The following is a 19,376-nucleotide window of genomic DNA, read 5'->3' as shown; positions in this document are numbered from 1 at the left end:
GAGGTGTCCTTGCAGGTGGCCAAGGTCTTGGGTTAAGCTTTATCCCATGGCACCTGAATTCCAGCAGCCAAAGGTGGATTCAGCGGTTGCTTGGGTTACCAAGCGTACTATTCTCCCGAGCAAAGATGGTGGCGTGCTGAAGGATGCTCAGGACTGCAGGGTGTAGAAGCTCTTGTTCTGGGAATCAAGGCGACTGCTGCTTCTTTTGTTGAGCAGGCCTACCATACCAGGCTACGCCAGATTTCCTTGGTGGAGGACATCTGCCCCATCTCACATGGCGAAGGGGTACCGTATTTTCACGCAGATAACGCGCACCCGTGTAAAACGCGCACACGGGTATAGCGCGCAGAAACCACGATTTTATGTACAAAAACTTTTGTATACCGCGCTCACGGGTATACCGCGCATGCAGCCCGACTGTCCTTTCGCCTGCCCCGACTCTCCTCTGGCCACCCCGACTCTCCTTTCGCCCTCCCCGACTCTCCGTGCGCTGTCCCGACTCTCCGTTCACCCTCCCTGACTTTCCGTGCACTGCCCCGACTCTCCATGCGCTGTCCCGACTCTCCGTTCACCCGCCCTGACTTTCCGTGCACTGCCCCGACTCTCCGTGCGCTGTCCCGACTCTCCGTTCACCCGCCCTGACTTTCCGTGCACTGCCCCGCCTCTCCGTGCGCTGTCCCGACTCTCCGTTCACCCGCCCTGACTTTCCGTGCACTGCCCCGACTCTCCGTGCGCTGTCCCGACTCTCCGTTCACCCACCCTGACTGTCCCCCTTGAAGTCCTGTCCCCCCTTGAAGGTCTGCCTGTCCCCCTTGAAGGTCTGTCCCCATCCTGAAAGCCTGATGCCCCCCCCGACGTCCGATACATCCCCCCCCCGACAGGACCACTCGCACCCCCACCCCGAAGGACCGCCGACTCCCCGACAATATCGGGCCAGAAGGGAGCCCAAACCCTCCTGGCCACGGCGACCCCCACCCCGCACTACATTACGAGCAGGAGGGATCCCAGGCCCTCCTGCCCTCGACGCAAACCCCCCTCCCTCCAACGACCGCCCCCCCCAAGAACCTCCGACCGCCCCCCCAGCCGACCCGCGACCCCCCTGGCCGACCCCCACGACACCCCCATCCCCCTTCCCCGTACCTTTGGTAGTTGGCCAAACCCGCCTGTCCGGCAGGCAGCCAACGACGGAATGAGGCCGGATTGGCCCATCCTTCCCAAAGCTCCGCCTACTGGTGGGGCCTAAGGCGCGTGGGCCAATCAGAATAGGCCCTGGAGCCTTAGGTCCCACCTGGGGGCGCGGCCTGAGGCACATGGTCGGGTTGGGCCCATGTGCCTCAGGCCGCGCCCCCAGGTGGGACCTAAGGCTCCAGGGCCTATTCTGATTGGCCCACGCGCCTTAGGCCCCACCAGTAGGCGGAGCTTTGGGACGGATGGGCCAATCCGGTCTCATTCCGTCATTGGCTGCCTGCCGGACAGGCAGGTTTGGCTCCCGTCTGTCCGGCCAACTACCAAAGGTACGGGGAAGGGGGGTGGGGGTGTCGTGGGGGTCGGCCAGGGGGGTCGCGGGTCGGCTGGGGGGGCGGTCGGAGGTTCTTGGGGGGGGGCGGTCGTTGGGGGGAGGGGGGGTTTGCGTCGAGGGCAGGAGGGCCTGGGATCCCTCCTGCCCGTAATGTAGTGCAGGGTGGGGGTAGGGAGTCGCCGTGGCCAGGAGGGTTTGGGCTCCCTCCTGGCCCGATATTGTCGGGGAGTTGGGGAGTCGGCCGGGCAAGAGGGCTTGGGCTCCCTCTTGCTCCGATCGTGAATGCGGGTGCGGGTGGGAGCGCGTGCGAGTGGTCGTTCGGGGTGGGGGTGCGAGTGGTCCTGCTGGGGGGGGGTGAATCGGGCGTCGGGCGGGGGGGGAACTATGTTTAAAAACTTTTCTATACCGCGCTCACGCGTATAACGCGCGAGGGGTATGCGCGGTAGGTAAAAACACATATAACGCGCGCGTTATATGCGTGAAAATACGGTAGTTTATGTGGCGGATGCTCTCTTTGACCTTTTCAGGGTCCATAAGCAAGGTGTCTGCTTTTACATTCTCGGCTTGCAGAATGCTCTGGATGCAGCAGTAGGCGGGTGACTCGGCGTCCAAGGCTACCTTTAAGGGGTAGATGCTTTACTGAGGTGTCTCTCTTGCCATTTCATTTTTATTTTTATTAAGATGGTTTCTCTTTGATGATTTAGTATATTTCAAAAATGAGTAGCGGTGTAATCAAGCCATGATTATTAGAGTTTATTTTTGATATTTGGAAGTTATAATATCTCTGTAGCAATGTTGTTGTATAAGGCTGAAGTAGCCAAGGTGTGTGTTTAAAGAGTTGAGAGGGTAAAGTGGTATCAGTTGTATCCATCAGGTGCTAGACAGGCGGTGAATACAAGTAAAAACACTTCTACTGAATAACAGAAGTCTATAAAAATCGAGTGATAAATGCAAATATAGATTTTAATTGGGGAAGTGTGTGTGGGGTAGAGGTGGGGGAAGAGATATTCTTAATGTTTGTTGAAATGTAACTGAACAGAATGTTCCAATGCATGTTTTGTTTTTCTCTCTTGTTTGATTCCCGCTGCTGATGAATGTGTCCCGTGTTGGACTGAGTGTTCTATTTTAGCTTCTTCTTTTCTTGTGATTTTGTCAATTATGTTGGTGAAATTCAATAAAGATTTGAATAATGCCTCCCCCCCAATAAATAAATAAAAATTTGACAGTGACAAAAGGAGGATAACCAATGAAATAATACTGTGATAGTAGGGTACACATTTATTATTAGGATTTATTTACTGCCCTTTGAAGGAATTCTCTTAAGGTAGGATATAGTAAGAATAAGTCAAACATAAGTAATAGACAAGCACAGCATTTTAGAATTAAAGGTCCAGGAAGGAATGCTGAAAAGTTATCTGTAGCATGCTTCATTTCAAAATCTTAAGTGTATTCAAAGCAAAACACCTCTGGGGGAGTTAGATTGTGAGATGACTGAGGGGTAATAAGAGTAAGCCATTGCAGAAGAACAGAATACATTCTTTCCTTCACTGTTCATTGAAGAGGATGTTAAGGAAATAGCACCATTACACTGATGAACTTGGAAGATGCAATGGATTAAATTGGCAAATTAAAGAATGATAATAATAACAACATAATAACAGTGTATATACCACAGGACCGTGAAGTTCTGTGCGGTTTACAATAGCATGTTACCAAATGAAATTGTACCAATCTACCATCAAAATCAGCTACACCTAATTTCTTCAGGAAAAATTTGGCTTATTTTCATGGTTCTCCTATCTGTTTGTTCTGATGTGTCTCGTAGGACTCTGTCCAACAAGAGTTTCTTAAATTGAGAACTAGGGCATTGGCCCTCTGCTTGATCTTCTTCCTGAAGTTTCCTAGTCAATCTCAGGTTAAATAGGTTGCCTATATTGTAAACTTTTTTGAGCAGGGACTGTCTCTTCTATGTTTTGATATACAGCACTGCATATGTCTAGTAGCGCTATATAAACTATTAGTAATAGTAGAAAATGCCAGCGAAAAGAATATATTTTCCTAGATCCATCTCGCTTAGAGACTTTGATATGGACTTAGGAGGTAAAGGTTACATCGGTTGGACAGACATGAGAGAGAAATTAGTGGTTATATTGGGCAAGTTTGTTAGAAATAAGTAATGACTGGACAAGATAGGATTGTTGCTCATTATCCTTAAATTTCTTTTTATGTCTTGATGAATATCAGGATTTGTAATTTCTTTGGTGTAGGTCAGGGGTAGGCAATTCCGATCCTCAAGAGCCAGAGCCAGGTCAGGTTTTCAGGATATCCACAATGAATATGTATGAGATGGATTTGCATGCACTGCCTCCTTGAGATGCAAATCTATCTCATGCATATTTATTGTGGACATCCTGAAAACCTGACCTGGCTCCGGCTCTCGAGGACCGGAATTGCCTACCCCTGGTGTAGGTTCTTTCCTCTCACTTTTTTGATTACTGTTGTAATCTTTATGGTTACTTTTATTTTTCCAAAAAGAAATACAGTCAAACCTTGGTTTGCGAGCATAATTCGTTCCAGAAGCATGCTTGTAATCCAAAGCACTCGTATATCAAAGCGAATCTCCCCCATAGGAAATAATGGAAACTCAAGACGATTCATTCCACAACCCAAAAAACTTTAATACAAAATACTATATGTACTTGTATTGCAAGACCTCGCTTAATACAGTCACTACACTCCTGCAGCATCAGAAAGAGAAGAACCATGTATGTACTCGTACTGCAAGAGTTTGCTTGTTTAGAACTGTCACTATACAGTGTCAGAGAGAGAATAACCATCAGCTCAGTTGTGATGTGTGTATACTGTATGTACTTGTATTGCAAGACATGGCTTGTATATCAAGTTAAAACATCAATATCCTCTCTAATAAAACCCTAAGCACGCATGCGCACTTAGAGTTTTGTGATAGCTGCCGCTGTGCTGTGTCCCTCCATGCCGAATTCCATTTTGGAACATGGAGGCAGGGAACACGCTGGCGGCTCTCCCCTCCCGCCCTCACTCACCAATCGCTGCCGACGGCGCTGCTCTTCTTCAAAGCAGTCTGCTAAGCATCGTGGCCAGCTGTAGGGAACCTCGCAGGCTGCTCTGCACCTTGGTAGCATGTTCCCTCTGACGTATGCAATCGCGTCAGAGGGAACTTGCTACCGAGGTGCAGAGCGGCCTGCGAGGTTCACTACAGCCGGCCGCGATCCTCAGCAGGCTGCTTTGAAGAGGAGCATCAGTGGTTCAAAGACACCAGGAAGTGGCTGCAGGGGGAGCAGGTAAAGAGTCCTGCTGGATAGGGGAAGCAGGGAAGGGGTGCTGCTGGACATGAGGGAGGTAAAAGGAAGGGAGAAGGGCTACTGCTGGACAGGGGGAGCAGGCAAGGGGTGATGGTGGACAGCCAAGGAAAGAGAGAGAAAGTCAGAAAGCGGCCAAGGAGAGAGAGAGAGAGAGAAAGAAAGATACACACACATCTATTCTAGCACCCGTTAATGTAATGGGCTTAAAGACTAGTATACTTAAATTTTTCTTCTTGGTAATGGATTTTTTTTATTTTCATTGTTGAATATTATTTTACAATTATGTTGTAATATTAATAAAATGAATAGAAAAAAAATCAGCTATACCTAGAACAGGGCTGGACAGCCACAATCCTTGAGGACCACAAAGATTTCCAAAATGAATATGCATGAATAGAGGGCCCCTACACCATCAAGATCATACTCGGTCTTAATTGCAGAAAAATGTCAAGCTGATACGTGATCCTAAAACTGAAGTGGTGTGTTACAGCATAACTTGTGTATGGGTTGATGGATCTTCACCAACTGCTTCCATGTTTCAGAAAATTTAAGTCGCTAAGTCCATGAGGTTTAGCATAGGAATAAGCTACAGTAAATGAATTTTACCTTAATGAACAAAATTAATCTCCTATCTCAAAACTGACCCAAAAAAATGAACAGAGGTGAATTCTGGAAAAGTGCTCTTCAGGATGATTGGTATAAAGCTAATCTATGTATGAATATACCCTGCTCGTGTGGGATAAATAGAGAAAACAAACTTCTCGCATTAATAGAAATTTCATATTGGTGGTGAAAAATTTATTGGCAGTGCAGTTTTATACCATAGGAAGATTAGCTTTAAGTACATTATGGTCTCAGGATTATTGGGTTTCTCTGTCTGTTGTCTTTTCTTCATGAAAACGGGAGAAGAGAGGGAGCAGTCCTTAAGGCTCTTGTGCTTTTCATTTCAGGAAAGCCTCACAGCATTGGCAGCTCAGAAAGGATTCAGCTCTCTGGAATGTACAACGTTCGAAAGGGGAAGATGCAACTGCCTGTGAACCGATGGACGAGACGCCAGGTTATCCTGTGTGGGACATGTCTGATAGTTTCATCTGTGAAAGAAAGCCAAATTGGGAAGATGCATGTCCTTCCGCTGATTGGTGGGAAGGTACGTTAATGTTTATAGTCACTTTTTTTTCTGAGTTTCTGCTAATTGTGATTTTTTTTTTCTTATATTTAGGATTTTTTTCTGCATGTAAGGAAATGCACAACAATCTGCTTTTTGCCTCTCCTACAGGAGGCTATTCATGTAACTAGCACCCTGACTGAAGAAATATTTGATTTTATTTTATTACATTTGACATTCTGCCTTTAGTAGATGAATTACATCAAGCCAGATTACAATAAAGTTATTTATTGATTTATTTACCACCTTTTTAAAGGAATTCATTCAAGACAGTGTACAGCAAGAATAAGTCTAGATTTAAGACAGTCTAGAGATTTTTAAAATAAATAAATAAGAAATAGACAATTACAGCAATAAAAATATTCAAGTTGCAATCAAAGTTATGGCATAGTATGCTACATTACAATGTTGACCTAACACATGGTAAAACATTTTAATACCATAGGGCAGTGGTCTCAAACTCAAACCCTTTGCAGGGCCACATTTTGGATTTGTAGGTACTTGTAAGGCCTGAGAAAAAAATAGTTAATGTCTTATTAAATAAACTAGTCTTATAGCCCGTTACATTAACGGGTGCTAGAATATATGTAATGTAATGTAATGTAATTTATTTCTTATATACCGCTACATCCGTGTGTGTGTGTCTGTCTTTATTTATTTATTTCTCTCTCTCTCCTTAGCCTGTTCTGTATTTCTGTCTTTCTTTTTCCTTGGCTGTCCATCACCACCCCTTGCCTGCTCCCCCTGTCCATTCTCCCTTCCTTTTACCTCCCCTGTGTCCACCACCACCCCTTCACTGCTCTCCTTATGCAGCAGTAGCCCTTCTCCCTTTGTTTTACCTCCCTCCTGTCCATCAGCACCTCTTTCCTGCTCCCCCTGTCCAGCAGTAGGCCTCCCTTCCTTTTTCTGCCCCCCCCCTGTCCAGCAGCAACCGTTACCTCCGTTCATCCACCGATAGCCGCCTCAAGCTGCCACGGCATGCAGGCACTGACAGCGGGCTCGAAAGCGGAAGCGCCATCGCCGAATGGCTGAAACAGAGAGAGAAAAGTTTTCAGCAGGTGTCGGAGCAGCTGGTGCAGGCAGAGGGATTTTCATCTGCCGGTGCCCGGCGCGTAGCAGCATGTGGGACCCAGAGGAGTTCGCCCAGCACTGACGAGTGGAGTTAGCGGGCGAGGAGGCTCCGGCGATGCAGCCGCTCTCCGTGCGGGACATGGAAGTGGAGCTGGAGCGATGCAAGGGCAGCCTGCAGAGTCTGCTGCGAGAGCTGGTCGAGGAGAAGTTCAAAGTCATCTATGCAGACCGTCCTGGCCCGGCGTCTGCCCTCTGCCGACAGCCGCCTCGCCTCGAAGCTCTCCTCCCGGCAGCCGCCGCCAGTACCATTCCATGAAGCCTTCCTCCTGGCAACCACCGCGCACGCCTGAAACCAACAGCCGCCTCTCTAATGTTTCCGCCATCCCTGCTACCGTGGAACCAAAGGCGTCCTGGTGTAGCGCATGCGCACTCTTGCTGCCACAGCCCGACAGATCAGGCATCAGGGAAGCATGCGGTAAGAGTGCACATGCGCGCTTAGCATTTTATTAAAGAAATGACAATTTTGCATGAGGTAAAACTCTTTATAATTTATAAATCTTTCCTTTTGGCAAAGTCTTATTAATAATAATAATAATAATAATATTGTCATTTATAGCTAAAGAGACATATGATGAAGAAACTATTTTATTTTACTTTTGTGATTATGATAAACATACCGAGGGCATCAAAATAGTACTTGGCGAGCCGCATGGTGTCCCTGGGCCATGAGTTTGAGACCACTGCCATAGGGTGTAAGCAAAGATGGAGCATATAGATAGAGCAGTAGGAGTAAGAAAATAAGGGGACTAATTTAAAGAAAGTTACACATGAGGTCAGAATGGTGCTTGAGAATTCTCATCTAGGGTAGGAGTGGATAAACATGTCCTGTTATAGTATGTGCAGCTAGTGTTACTCCTCTGTGTGTGTGTGTGTCTAGCAAGTTACCGTATTTTTAGCTCCAAAAAGGGGTTGGAAATGTAAGTGCGTCTTATGAAGTGAAGATATAGATTTGTTAAGTTCACTGCCACCGCCGTATCTTTTAAACCCCCCCCCCACCGCTGCATATTTTTTTAACCCCCTCTGCCGCTGCATATTTTTACACCCCCCCCCGACACCGCTGCATCTTTAAAACCCAATTGCCCGCTGCCGTCGTACCTGGTGGTCCAGCGTATTTCCCGGCCAGCGGCACACAGGCCAGAAGCACAGAGATCAGGAGTAAACCCTCCATGCTCCCGCGCCAATCTCTGAATGACTGCAGTCAGCTCTCGTGGGACTCACAAAATCATCAGACAACAAAGGGTAGGGGATGCATGCTCAAGGCAGGCAGGCAGAAGCTGGAAGCCGAAAGACCTTCTAGGCACACGATCTGTGCCTGCGTGCTGGTGCCGGTGCTAGATGGGGAGGTGGGTAAGTTTAAGTTGTTTGGGCAGGGGGGCCGTTTCGCGCGGTGGGAGGGGTGCCGGTTGGAGAGAGGGTGCCTTTGCGAGCGGGGGGGGAGCGATGCCGGTTATCAGGGGTGGGGGGGTGGGAACGTATCAAAGCGAGTTTCCATTATTTTCTATGGGGAAACTCGCTTTGATAAATGAGCATTTTGGACTACGAGATGCTCCTGGAACGGATTAGGCTCGTAATCCAAGGTACCACTGAACTATGAAAAATGTACACATTGTAGCTCCTCTCTCTGGATAGTGGTCATATTTGTGTTTAGCTTGGGAAGTGGAAGGGGGAGAATAGTTTCACACTGTAGTGGTAGAGGTCTTGTTTTGTTGGTTGGTGTTGCTGTGCTCAAGTACTTTTGGCTACCCCTTCCCCTTCCCCTTCCAAAGCCATTTCTACCTCAAAGTCCTGATAGTCCCATCTTACACGTTTCCTTTCTCTTTCTCTTGTAGGTGGAAGAAGTAAAGAAGCACCAGCACTGTCTGGCATTCAGTTCTTCAGGAGCTCAGAGCCAGACTTATTACATTTGTTTTGATACTTTTACGGAGTATTTGAGGTGGCTGCGACAAGCCTCAAAGGTAAGAATAAAATCGGGCTTTTAGGGGCTGATGCAGAAAGCCTCCCGCATGGTTACAAAGGTTTTTACATACCATTGGATAGCAATTCAGTGGTATATTTGCTAATTTGCTGTCCCATGGCATGCAAAATAGGGGGTGGTTAGTGGAAGCTTTTCTTATGTGACTGCCACAGTGAAATTAATGCCAGGGTCTAGGGCAGCATACTAGGGCTTGGTTGAGAGGAATGGGTGTCTACTGGCACTCTCTTTCTTCCCTCTCTGCCTCCAACCTGACCACCCTCCCTGGATATCTGTATCAGCCCCCCTGGTGATCTAGCAGCCTATCCTCCTAACAACCTGAACTGACTTGGACCCTCCCTCCCCAACAGTTGAAAAGATTTTGCTGGTAGTCTAGTGGTCCTCAAGTGAACCCAAGCCCCTTTCTTCAAAACAAATTAAATGCCTGGTGTCTTGTGACACTTTCCCACCCCACATATCTTACAGAAGAGGCAGGAGCGATGCTCATTTATTTCTCTTTAAGGTGCCACAATCTTGACAAAAGGAGCCAGCCTGCCCTGTGCAGTGCATTCTGGGGATGCCTGCTGCCATATGGAATCCCAGGATGTACCACACAGGGCACGGTGCAGCCATATTATTATTTTTATTTTTTTTTTTTAAAGATGGTGCTAGAGGCAGGGGCTAGTTGTCATAGCTCCTACCTCTTCTATAAGGTGTGTGAGAGTGGGCTGGGAGAGGAATCCAGGGGTGGAAGGATGCCACTAGACACCAGGGATTTAAATTTTTGTTTGTTTGAGGAAAGGGCATTAGGATCCAGGGAGGGGGAGGGCCACTAGCCTACCAGTAAAATCATGGGTAGGAGGTCAGGTTAGGTTAGGTTGGGGAGGGAGTGTGACCCAGTCTACACAGGGTGTTCAGGAGGGAGTTACTGGCATGTTTTGTTGTTTGTTTTTTTTAAATATTATCCTTCCTATTGGTACCCCAACCAATCGCCACTCAGGCACTGGTAGAAAAAAGTGATATTTATCAATGAGCGATTTTAACACAGCAGTAGTTTGCTTATTGATTTATAAGATGCCGATATGTCTTTGTTTTTGTGTTGTAGTTTTCAGAAGAGCTGCATCTCTATTGCAAGATTTCTCCCCCTTAATAATAATAATAATAATTTTATTTTTATATATCGCCTAACCAGTAGTTCATAGTGATTTACACAATAGGTGTTCAGCATACAATATGATAATATCATACATAATAAAATTCTAAGTAACTAATACAAGTATTAAAACTAATGAATAAGGATAACATGATATCAACTAAAATAAGTGCAGATAAAAAGTACATTATAACTACATGGTAATATGATTTTAAGATATTTTCAAAATTGAATCTTCTTGTTTCTCCATTTCTTACTTACTATCAAACATGAATTCATTAATCCTGCTTGGGATGCTAAGGTCCTATCTAAAAAAGTTTTCTAACGACATGCATTTGCTGAAGGAAAATAAAACCAACCAGATCTATGAATATTTTTCTTGGAAATAAAAAAAGTAAAATGAGAAATAAAAATCTAAAATGAATTTAAAAACTTGTCTTGTTGAGTGGGGAATAGGATTTGTGGGTAGGATGAAGTGCAGGAGGGCATGGATCATGTCTAATGAAAGCAGGAGCTTTTTCTTGTGGATATCGGTGATTGTCACTAAAACCCCTTTTAGGTTTCATGGTGGTTGCAGATAACTGAAAACAGTGGCGTATTAAAAGGGGGGGGGGAACCGTTCTGGGCACAGTCTTTGTGGGGGCATTGGCATATGTTATCCTTTCCAAACCCCCCAACCGTACCTCTTTAACTCATCACTGGCATGAGCTGCTCACGCTGGCCTTGCCTCTTCCTCTGATGTCACATGGGATCAGGAAGTGAAGTCGGAGAGAGAGCTGAGGCTGGTGCAGGCAACAGGTTCGAGATGCTGCTCATGCCAGCAAAGTTACAGGTTTTGGGGGGAACAGAGGGCACATCGCCCTGGGTGTCTCCTACCCTCGCTACGCCACTGCTGACAGAACATGTTAAATTAGAGTTTTTTGTGGGGGAAGGTGGTTGATTAGCGAGGTTTAATTTGGGTGTGCATTTCTCCATGTATCAAACACTTATGTTGCGGTGGATTCTAGCTGGTCTGTTTTATTGTTTGTTTTAGGTGTTCTGGGGTTTTTTTTTGTTTGTTTGTTTGTTTTTTTAAGAGTGGTTTGGCTCCAGGGTAAATATGGCAGGAGAGGGGGACAGGAAGGTATTAAAGGGGATGGGACTGCAGTGCTGGATCACAGGCCTGAGATGGAAGGTTGCAATTAGTTATTTTACGTGATATACTGCCATTATTAACAAAAAAGTCAAATCAAAGCGGTTAACTATAGATAGAAATCAAAGGGAAATAATTAAACAACAGTAAAATAAACACAGCAGGGAAATGTATACTCTACAAATAACAATACTAGACACAAAATGACAAGGGCAGGAAAGGTTTACTGTATGAAGAGGTAAGAGCAAATAAAGTAAAAACAGGAGGATAGGGGAAAAAGGAAAAATGCGAGAAGAAAGCAAAGGAAGAACTAAAGTGTTAAGAACTAGGGTCAAACGCCAGTTTGAAATAATAAGTTTTCAAATGTGATTTAAATGATTTAAGGTCCTCATGTTGTGTGGCTAAGGTAGAGTGTTAATGATGGCAGGCTTGTTGATATTAGGGGATAAGGCAGAATATGAAGGAGTAATGAAATCCTAGGGAACTACTATTGCTACTACTAATCATTTCTATAGCACTACTAGACATTCGCAGCGATAGACATCAAAACATAGAAGAGACAGTCAGATAATCAAGACTCGACTATATTCTGTAACATAATCTGGGTACCCAGAGGATATTAAAGAATGGGCTCCCTCATGGCATCAGAGCACCTAGAAACACCTATTTTGTAGAACTGCCCTAATAGCAATTTATACACCTAAAAAGGTGACCTTTAGCCTTACCTGTTAACTTCCTTTCATTGAATCCTGTTATACCAATCCAAATGGACGCAGGGCCTCCTGTCAGCAGATGGTAAAGACAGTTTCTGAATTCCCTGCAACTTTCTAAAACTGGCACTTCTCTCCTCTCTATCTCCGTGGTGCTCTCTGTTCCTAGCTAGCTTTGATATTTATGGTGAGGAGTGGCCTAGTGGTAGAACTGCTGCCTCAACACCCTGAGGTTATGGGATCAATCCCAGCGCTGTACCTTGTGACCCTGGGCATGTCACTTAATCCTCCATTGCCTGTGTATATATGTAAACCACTTTGAATGTGTAACCCCCCTTTTAATACATATATTTTTTCTCGCTAACATTTTTGTTTGAGTTGGAATATCCTAGCTGCTTTGACATTGTTGATTATTTTATGGTTTTAGAATTCATTTACCTTGCAGTATGTTTTCTCTATTTTTTTTCTTGTTTACTGCTTTTAGTATTTGGCAAGGTGGGTAAAAACATCAGATAACAAATTGACACAGCAGGGGTGTATCAAGATCTGGTTCTTTAGAGCTGCTCAATTCCAGCATTGCATATGTGTCTATAGAAAACAGAGTTAAGCTGGCGGAAATCTGGCAGCATTTGTTAGATTCTCACTCTGGAACCTTTTTGAACAGTTGAAAATTTGCTTGTTGCAGTTTTTCAGGTTTCGCTGCATCTACTAAATTAGAACTGACATTTCAGCCATCGTGCTGTGACTTTCTTCAGGGTAATCTGTGAAGTCTAGTTTGTCTTTATATGAGGGTTGATTCATAAGTCATGGCAACTATTTCTTTTCTCTTTAAAATGCACCAGCACTGGAAATACAATACCGTATTTCCCCAACAATAGGCAGCCCCATTCTATAAGCCGCAGAAAATGCTCATTTATGTTTAAAAACTCTGAGATAAGCTGCCCCATGTTATTAGTTGTGGCGTTAAACTTATGGAGCAAATGTACCTTTTAAAATCCTGGCTCTCTCCTGTCTCTCCCTCGCTGGACGGCTGCTGGCTACCTCCTCCAATCTTGTGGCCAGCAGCGCAGGGCAGGAGCAAGCTTTTCGTGCTCCAACCTGGCCCCACGCCGCTTCCTGAATGGCTGCCATCAGTCCTCGTGAGAACTGACGGCAGCCATTCAGGAATCAGCGCAGGGCCAGGCTGGAGCATGAAAAGCTCGCTCCTGCCTTGCGCCGCTGGTCACAAGATTGGAGGAGGCAGCCATCCAGCGAGGGAGAGACAAGAGCGAGCCAGGATTTTAAAAAGGTACCCAGGGGGGGGGGAACTTATTGTTAATGTTCATAGATAGGCCGCCCCATTTAAGCAAGCCGTACCCAATACACAGGTTTGCAAAATCAATCTATAAGCCGCAGCCTATCATTGGGGAAATGCGGTATATATGTTTGAAAGTGTGTGACATGTACTACTTATGTTGCCACCAGATAAGAAATGAGTGCAGGTATCTCTGGTAGGGGAGAAGCAAAAAATAAAAATAACCCCCCATTATATTTGAAATCATTTATTATGGCATACAGTGTGCAAAATGAACAGCAACCTTCAAAGTAGTCTCCCCGGTTGTCCAGGTTCGTATGCTTGTGCCCATGTTTCATCAATTGCAATATGATTCAGCATATCATTTCCTTCTTGGTGAAATCTCTCCAGATTGATACTACATGTGTCATAATGAGTCCACTTCTGTATCTCATTTAAGCGATATGGCACCCACTTTGCAGCAATCTTGCACATTTTTAAGTCCATCTGTAATATTCGGTGCACTGTCAGCACAGGAATACTTGTATTCTGGACTAATTCCGTCATTGTCCAGCACCTGTCTTCAGTTATGCACTGTTTGATCACAGCCACCAATAAATCTTTGCGAGCAGACAGAGTGTCCACTGCAATGCAGGTTGGCAGTTGGACCTCTTTTAATGCTTCTCATATCTCTGCATGACATTCCTGTGCATTTTTGCCGGGGAGATCTCCTATCTTGAGGTAAAAGTGTTCAACTTTAGTTACTTCCATTACACACCTATGTCACCAAAAGATTAACATTGGGGCTGTGATCAATTCCAGACACACTATACTCATTTCTCATCTGGTGGCAACATTAAGAAGTGCATGTCACACGCGTTTAAACGAATGTATTAGAATTCCAGTGTTGGCGCATTTTTGAGAGAAAAAAATGAGTTGCCATGACTTATGAATTTAATTTAATTCTTATATACCGCTAATCAACCCTCGTGTATCGTTTGTCCTGAAACCCAATTGATTGGGACTTGAAGTGAATGAGGCAGGAAAGTCTGTTGGTCACCAATTAAATTTTGATGGGAAAGTCCATTGGTCACAAATTTTGGTGAGAAAATTAGTTGGTCTCATTTTCCCGTAGAATGGAAAATTCTTTGTTCAGTGGGAAATTTGCTTTCTTTTCTAATCTAATCTTGACATTTATAACCCGATTAATCCCCCCCCCCAAAAAAAAAGTTCCAAAGTGCCATACAATACAATTGAATAATGTATATAAATGGTAAAAAAAAGTAATAGCATTAACCAATGTATAATATACAGTACATAAAATTAGAACTGTACGTGTCACCTTTAGAATTCTGGACAGCACAGCTCTCACAGGAAGTGTTCTAAACTGCCAAGAAAGTCAGTTGGGTTGGTATACTGATAGGGACAGGTGTTTGATTAGCTTTATGCTGTCTCAGGTGTTGAGACTTGGGTTTTCCTTTTAGAGAAATTATTTTTTAGTGAGATAATTTGTACTAAAGGTGTCAGTAAAGATATTATATTAAGTATATTAAGATATTATTTGTGTTTTAATGACTAAATTGGAAATAATTTAGTTAAACAATTTACTTAAAAAACAAAACAAAACATTTTTTGAATAATAATTTTGATATGTTGTAGGAACCAAGGGTAAAGTGAACCATTTAGTTCATTTGATGTTAGGTTTTAAAAAACAAAAACAAACTGTCAGTTGTGTTGAGGATATTTGAGAAATTGTTTGGTTTGATTGAAGTCTTTACTTTAAAAACAAACAAACCTGTTTAAAGCCTTGAACTGAAGGTTCTACAACAGAATTGTGCACTGTTGCTGGCAGAGCTGTGCACTGCTGTTTTTATATTTACAGATCCTATGAAAGAAACTGCATTTAATTCAATTAAACTTTGGTTCATGCTACTCTTTGATTTTGTGACTGATATAATTACATATTGGTTATTAGTAATTTTTTTTAACAAAACATGGGAGGGATTAGTTTTAGGGAAACTTAATTATTATTTTTTTAAAATAAAGTGTAGTATAGGGAATCATATACATTGAGTTAGAGGGAGGTTTCTTTCCTTTTAGTTTTTAAAGGTAGGAAGTTGGTGAGATCTTCAAGCAATAGCACAAAGTGAAAGGTACCCACCGCAAGAAAGACAAAACTGAAAACAAGAAACAACAAGAAAACATAATTACCTGAATCCATCCAGTAGAGAATCTGTAAGAGGAAAAAAAAATACCCCACAAAGAATCAATTCTAGTTTAGAGATTGTTTAGTTTGAACAAAATTATAATTTAGGTTCATTAGAAAACTGAAACTACAGTACTTATCTGATAGATTGATTTTGAAAAGTGGAATTCTTGAAATTGTGTTTGAGTATCTGAAACAAAACCATTCTGTTATTGTATACAAAATAATTTGAATACTGTGTTCTCAAACTTAATTGCAAAGTTTATATTAAATTTTATTGTACTTATCAGATGTGTATCTGTTTTCTTTTTCTTATTTGATTCATCCTGGTTTTAAATTTATGGGATGAAAAAAATTAAAATGTTAATCTGGTACTTCCCTAAGGAAACATAGTTAAACCCTTGTATAATAAGAATATTGTTTTATAGTTTTTGGTAAAATTGTTCCAAAACAAAAAAAAGACCTAGTAATTTCTTAAAAGGAACCTCTTTAAATGAAGGGAAAAATAATTCTGGTGAATTTTTGACCTAGATAGAATATAAATTAGAAAATGACACGGGGAAAAAATCTGTCCCCGTCAGTGCGCCGTCCCCGTCCCCCCATCCTCTGCACCGCCCCGTCACCGCCGTTCCCTTCACCTCACCGTCACCGCCATCCCATTCACCGCCCCGTCACCGTCCCCGCAGCATTCATATAAGCCTTAGTACTGTAATATTTAGCTTATTCCTTTCTTATAAATCAAAGTTCCTGCTTCTGAACTAGAGAAAGAGATGTTCAGCTGGTAGGGCTTTGTTTATAAATTTTTATCAACACAACTAATATACTATTTTATCCTAAAGCAAAAAATAAATAAATAAATATAATTTTTTTTTTCTACCTTTGTTGTGTGGTTTCTGCTTTCCACATCTTCTCATTCAATTCCTTCCATCCACTGTGTGTCTTCTCTCTGCGTCTTCCATTTGCTGTTACTGTGCCTCTCCCTTCACACACACACTGTCCCCAATTGGTCTAGCACCCATCTTCTTCCCTCCGCTCCCCCATAGTCTGGCATCTGTCTTCTTCCCTACCAGCATCTTCTCCCCACTCTGTCTTCCACATTTCCCTTCAGGGTCTGTTCCTCTCCACCCTCCTTCAATGTCTGTTCTATTCCTTTCTACCACCACCCTTCCCTCCCTCCTTTACCATCTGTTCCTTTCTACCACCCTTCAGCTCCTCTCATGTGGCCTATCTATCTACCTTCCTCCCTCTTATTTTCATGGCACGTTACAATGTAATTTGTGCAAGTCACTGGAGCCTGCGAGCTCGGTCCCTGTCCCATCCCCACAAACCATCTCACTTATGTGCTCCTATTTTCCCCATTTCTAATATCTCCCCTATATACAGTGGTGCCTCGCATAACGGACGCCTCGCACAGCGAACGCTGCGCACAACGAACTTCAGGTCTTGCTTTCCACAACGAACTTCGTTTCACACAACGAAGTCGCCCGAGCTGCATCGCTTAACTGCCCTCTCTCCGCCTGGCTCCCTGTGCAGTGGCGCTACATATTTTAAACCCCCCTGCCGCCGCTGCTGCATATTTTTAAGCCTCTGCCGCCACCGCATATTTTTAAACCTCCCCCCGCCACCACATATTTTTAAACCTCCCCCCGCCGCCACCGCATATTTTTAAACCTCCCCCCGCCGCCACCGCATATTTTTAAACCTCCCCCCGCCGCCACCGCATATTTTTAAACCTCCCCCCGCCGCCACATATTTTTTTAAAAAAGCCACCACTGCTGCAACTTTCTCACCCGCTCACTCGAACTGGTGGTCTAGCAAATTTCCCAGCCAGAAGCGCAGACAGAGATCAAGAGCAAGCCTTCTGTGCTACTGCCTGGGCCTGCGCTGATCTCTGAATGGCTGCAGTCAGCTCTCGCGGGACTCACAAGAACTAACTGCAGCCAGCTCTCGCGGGACTCACAAGAACTAACTGCAGCCATTCGGAGATCGGCATGGGCCCACACAGGCGTGCAGAGGAATTGCTCCTGATCTCTGCGCTTCTGGCTTGTACGCCACTGGCTGGGAAAGATGGGAGGAATTAAAAAAGGTACTGGGGAGTATGTGGGGGGTGATTATAATACACAGCAAGGATCAACAAAACCCCTGTCTCCCCTCCCCTTCACATATATCCCCTCTATATCATGCTAACAGCTCTAACAAGATAAATTTATCTTTTTTTATGTCATCTTAGCATATTTTATGCTACAGAACGAATTATTTTTTTTAACATGTATTGTTATGGGAAAACGCGTTTCACATAACGAACTTTTCGCATAACAAACTTGCTCCTGGAACGAATTAAGTTCGTTGTGTGAGGCACCACTGTATGTGCCATTGCCCCCCCCCTGTGTCCATATACCATCCCCATGGCATGTCCCCTTTATGTCTCTGTCCCTATGCCCCATGCACATAATTTCCCCTCTTTCTGTTACCTTCCTGTGTCCAGATTTCCCCTATCTTCCTCTTCCATACCAGTGTGTCTCTGCTTTTCAACCCCATTTAGCTTCTCTCCCTCTTTCTTCCCCCTCCCCTGCTTCCAGCATCTGGCTCACCTGCCTGTCCTCCCCTTTCTTTCCTGCTGTGAGTTTTTCTTTCCATCTTCATCCCCTTGGCCCAGAATCCTTTTCCCTTTCACTCCCTCCTTCCAGTGTGAGCTGGAACTGGCTGACAATATTATATTTTGAATAACTAATTTGTTTGAGGTGTTGGCTAAGGTTGGTTAACAGATCTTTGAGCAGGCCTGGTTCAGGACCTAAATGAGGAAAGCCTGTTCCTACTTTCTGCTCAAACCCTTGTCTCACCACTATAAAGAGCACGTTGATTAGATAAAACTATTTCACAATTTAAAAAAAAACCCAAATACAGTACTGCTGTCATGCTGAGGGATGAAGTCAGAGAAGGAATTATAGGATTCCAGAATCATTGGGGGGGGGGGTTATAAAAATCAGATCACCAATCTGACCAAAATAAAACAACAAAATGGGAAACATACTCCTACAAGAAATGCTAAACAGAGGCAGTAACACGAGCGATCGAACGGTCCCCACAGCCCCCCACCCACCCAATGGTAGCGTTTATCCCGCTCCCTCCAGCTCACCTTAGTTTGCAGGCTTTCTTTTTCTGCGACCTGCATGCTTTCAAAGAGCAGCGCACGCGCGGCTACTCAGTGTTCAATCTTCTGCTCTGCTGCAACTTCCTGTTTCCGGTTGCGTCAGAGCAGAAGATTGAATACTGAACAGCCACGCGTGCGCAGGTCGCCGAAAAAGAAAGTCTGCAATCTAAGGTGAGCTGGAGAGAGGGAGCGGGCTAAACGCTACCATCGGGCGGGTGGGGCTGCGAGGACCGCACGATCCTTGATGTCTCACTGCGGAGACAAGACCATTCACCACTCCACGGGGCGGTGAATGGCCTTATCCCCGTCCCCGCAGCCACTGCTATATTTCTTTCACCGTTTCGGCGGGTTACCCGCGGCTAAATGCGGTAGCCGCGGGTAAACCGCCACCGTGTCATTCTCTAATATGAATCAATTGAGTGATACGAATAGAAGTTCCACAATACAACTGGAGTGGATGGTAGGGGAACTGCTGGCCTCAACTTGACCCTTTTTTTTTGTCAAGAGAAAATTCCTAGTAAGTTTTATTGATTTATTATATATTTATTAATTTTCAATCTAAATACCAAGCATAACTTGTTAGTTTTAACAGATGTGCAGATACCTTTAAAATTGTACAAAATCCGTCATAGTAATTGCTGAAG

The 19,376-nt window shown here is 44.4% G+C and overlaps 1 protein-coding gene across 3 annotated transcripts in view; it reads left to right on the top strand.

Annotated features, from left to right (window-relative positions):
• PHLPP1 (PH domain and leucine rich repeat protein phosphatase 1) overlaps positions 1 to 19,376 on the top strand; it is a 492,900-nt gene that overhangs the window by 255,084 nt on the left and 218,440 nt on the right. For all 3 annotated transcript variants that reach the window (XM_033929324.1, XM_033929323.1, XM_033929325.1), the window contains exons 2-3: positions 5,811 to 6,007; positions 8,986 to 9,111. In XM_033929324.1, coding sequence (XP_033785215.1) covers positions 5,858 to 6,007; positions 8,986 to 9,111 — 276 coding nt within the window. In that variant the 5' untranslated portion in view covers positions 5,811 to 5,857. The remainder of the gene's footprint in view (positions 1 to 5,810; positions 6,008 to 8,985; positions 9,112 to 19,376) is intronic.

The sequence above is a fragment of the Geotrypetes seraphini genome, chromosome 2 (assembly GCF_902459505.1).
Source record: "Geotrypetes seraphini chromosome 2, aGeoSer1.1, whole genome shotgun sequence".
Taxonomy (NCBI): Eukaryota; Metazoa; Chordata; class Amphibia; order Gymnophiona; family Dermophiidae; genus Geotrypetes; species Geotrypetes seraphini.
Note: the sequence above shows the minus strand (reverse complement) of the source record. Positions and strands in the feature narration are given on the sequence as shown.